At 48.9% G+C, this 2,040-nt stretch overlaps 1 protein-coding gene across 1 annotated transcript in view; it reads right to left on the bottom strand.

The window, feature by feature from the left end:
* Positions 1 to 859: 859 nt before the first annotated feature.
* LOC104539728 (laminin subunit beta-3-like) overlaps positions 860 to 2,040 on the bottom strand; it is a gene marked incomplete at its 5' end in the record, with an annotated part of 8,181 nt that continues 7,000 nt past the window's right edge. The window contains 3 exon segments of the mRNA XM_010183330.1: positions 860 to 996; positions 1,430 to 1,583; positions 2,011 to 2,040. The exon segment at positions 2,011 to 2,040 is cut by the window's right edge and continues 33 nt beyond it. Coding sequence (XP_010181632.1) covers positions 860 to 996; positions 1,430 to 1,583; positions 2,011 to 2,040 — 321 coding nt within the window.

Below are 2,040 nucleotides of genomic sequence, written 5' to 3'. Positions count from 1 at the left end.
ATCCTCCAGCTGCGCAGCTCTCCCTTCAGTGACCAAAGCAGAGACAACCTGCTGCAACCTCTCTATGGCTGATAACAACCACAGCAAGGTCTAAAGCCTCTGCTTCCAAGTCTGTAATTGCACAATAAATACTTGCTCAATAAAGCTGAGTTTTGTTTTGTAAAGTGCCTGTTGGTTATTCATAGAAATTTCAAGTGGAAACGGTCTATTAAGTCTCTCCTAACGCAATCCTCGTGCATCTGCAGACCTGCTCCCTCTGGTATTCTTCTGGCAAAACGTGAGATGGTAAATAAGCAGATTGTGGCAGAAAGTCAAACAAGACATTTGGCTTCACCTTCGAGTACGAGAACACATTTCTCTTACTTAGATAAATACAGGTATGTTGTATGGATACAATAGATAAAATTCTCCATTTCTGTGATCTAGTTCTTGGAGGGAAATACTGAAGTCAGAGAAAGTTTTAACTGCAGCCTAGATAAAAAGTTTTCAAAGGCCCCACATGAGGGTTTTAATTTGAACAGTGAAATTCAGCTAAAAGAGCTTGAACTGCAAAGAAAATGAAATAATTTCTTGGTTTATAAACCTCTCTCTGGAAATAACAGCTTTGGGGATGTTTTTATTTGAAATGGAAGATTGAGTCTCTCCTCCCTTTTTCTCCAACCACTGAGCAGCTTCAGCCAGTCCAAGCCAGTGTTCCCTGTTCCAGGGTTGGCTCCTTTGGCTCGGTGCAGCTTTTTTCCAGAGGTAGGGAAACTCAATTTGCTAAAAATACCGACATCAGGCACATGAAAACTCCAGCCAGAAAAGGGGAATCAATCCGTCAGTGTCCACAGAGGAGGGCAGGGGGGCCAGAGCTCGCTCAGGAGCAGCTCTCATAGTAAGCGACTCGCTTGTTGATGGCGTCCCGGATCCTCCCCACGTGCTCCTCCAGGTCTGACAGCCTGGCCCCCTTGGATACCAACGCCCTGTTGCTTTCCTGAATTTCCGTCTCCAAAGCTGAGGAGAGAAAGGGTTACAGGACGGTCAGACAGGAGGAAGGCATCGTGGCCACTGCCTTCCCCAGAAGATTGGGCTGAGCCTTCGCCTCCCTCCTGCACATCTCTGGTGGGGAGAAAAACCAACATCTGTGTTCCTCCTCCTCCCCCTCAAAAAAACCACGCCAACACAACTGCTCTGAACAAAGCCATGGATTTTGAAGACTTAAAAATGGAAGTGAGTGTGTGGAGGAAAACAGGGACACATCAGCATCGCAGCGTCCCCTCCAAACTAAGTTTACTGGCCCAGCCCCAATAGATGCAGCCCAAACCTGCACCATCTCACTGCTGTTAAGTGCGCTGTCTTCCTCATAACCTTTCCCTCATCCTACTGGGAGGCAAAAGCCCTTCCCTAGCGCATGAGATTACTTCACTGAGTTCACAGAGAGCCTTACTTTCCATCCTGAGCATCATGGTCAAGGTTTCCTCAAACAGAGCCTGTGCCTCCAGGTTTATGTCCTGCACCCTGCTGCCCTGCTCGCCCAGAGCCGGGCTCTGCTCCATCCTTCCCTTCAGCTCCGTGTACATTTGCCGCACTTGTTCAAAAGCCTGTGGGAAAGCAAATAGACAGTGCAGGTAGGATCAAGTGAAGAGAGCGGGGGAAAGGGGATTTTCCAATGCTGAATCCATTTTATATATTAATTGGATACTGCGCTAGCGCTTTGCCATGATGTTCTTATGAAAACACATAACAGGTTGTGATGCAGTTCAAAAGCAGCTGTATGGGCTGCTCTGCCTCAGGACAGAGACACAGCAGAGAAAAGTTTCCAGCAAAAAGCATTGGGAAAGGTCCTGGAAAAGTTCAGTAGTAGGGTAATGCATCAGATTAATAAGTGACACGATGACGCACAAGCCGTGGCCTGAACAGGAAAGCCTCCTTGCCTGGAGGAGGACACACCAGGACACAGCTGGCCGTGCTGGCTGTGACAGCGGGGATGTGAGCGCAGCCGTGGCCGCCCCAGCTGGAGCCCGGTACCTGCTGCGTGCTCCTGGCCTGCTCGCCCGC

This window comes from Mesitornis unicolor, unplaced genomic scaffold, assembly GCF_000695765.1.
Source record: "Mesitornis unicolor isolate BGI_N332 unplaced genomic scaffold, ASM69576v1 scaffold40160, whole genome shotgun sequence".
NCBI lineage: Eukaryota > Metazoa > Chordata > Aves > Mesitornithiformes > Mesitornithidae > Mesitornis > Mesitornis unicolor.
Note: the sequence above shows the minus strand (reverse complement) of the source record. Positions and strands in the feature narration are given on the sequence as shown.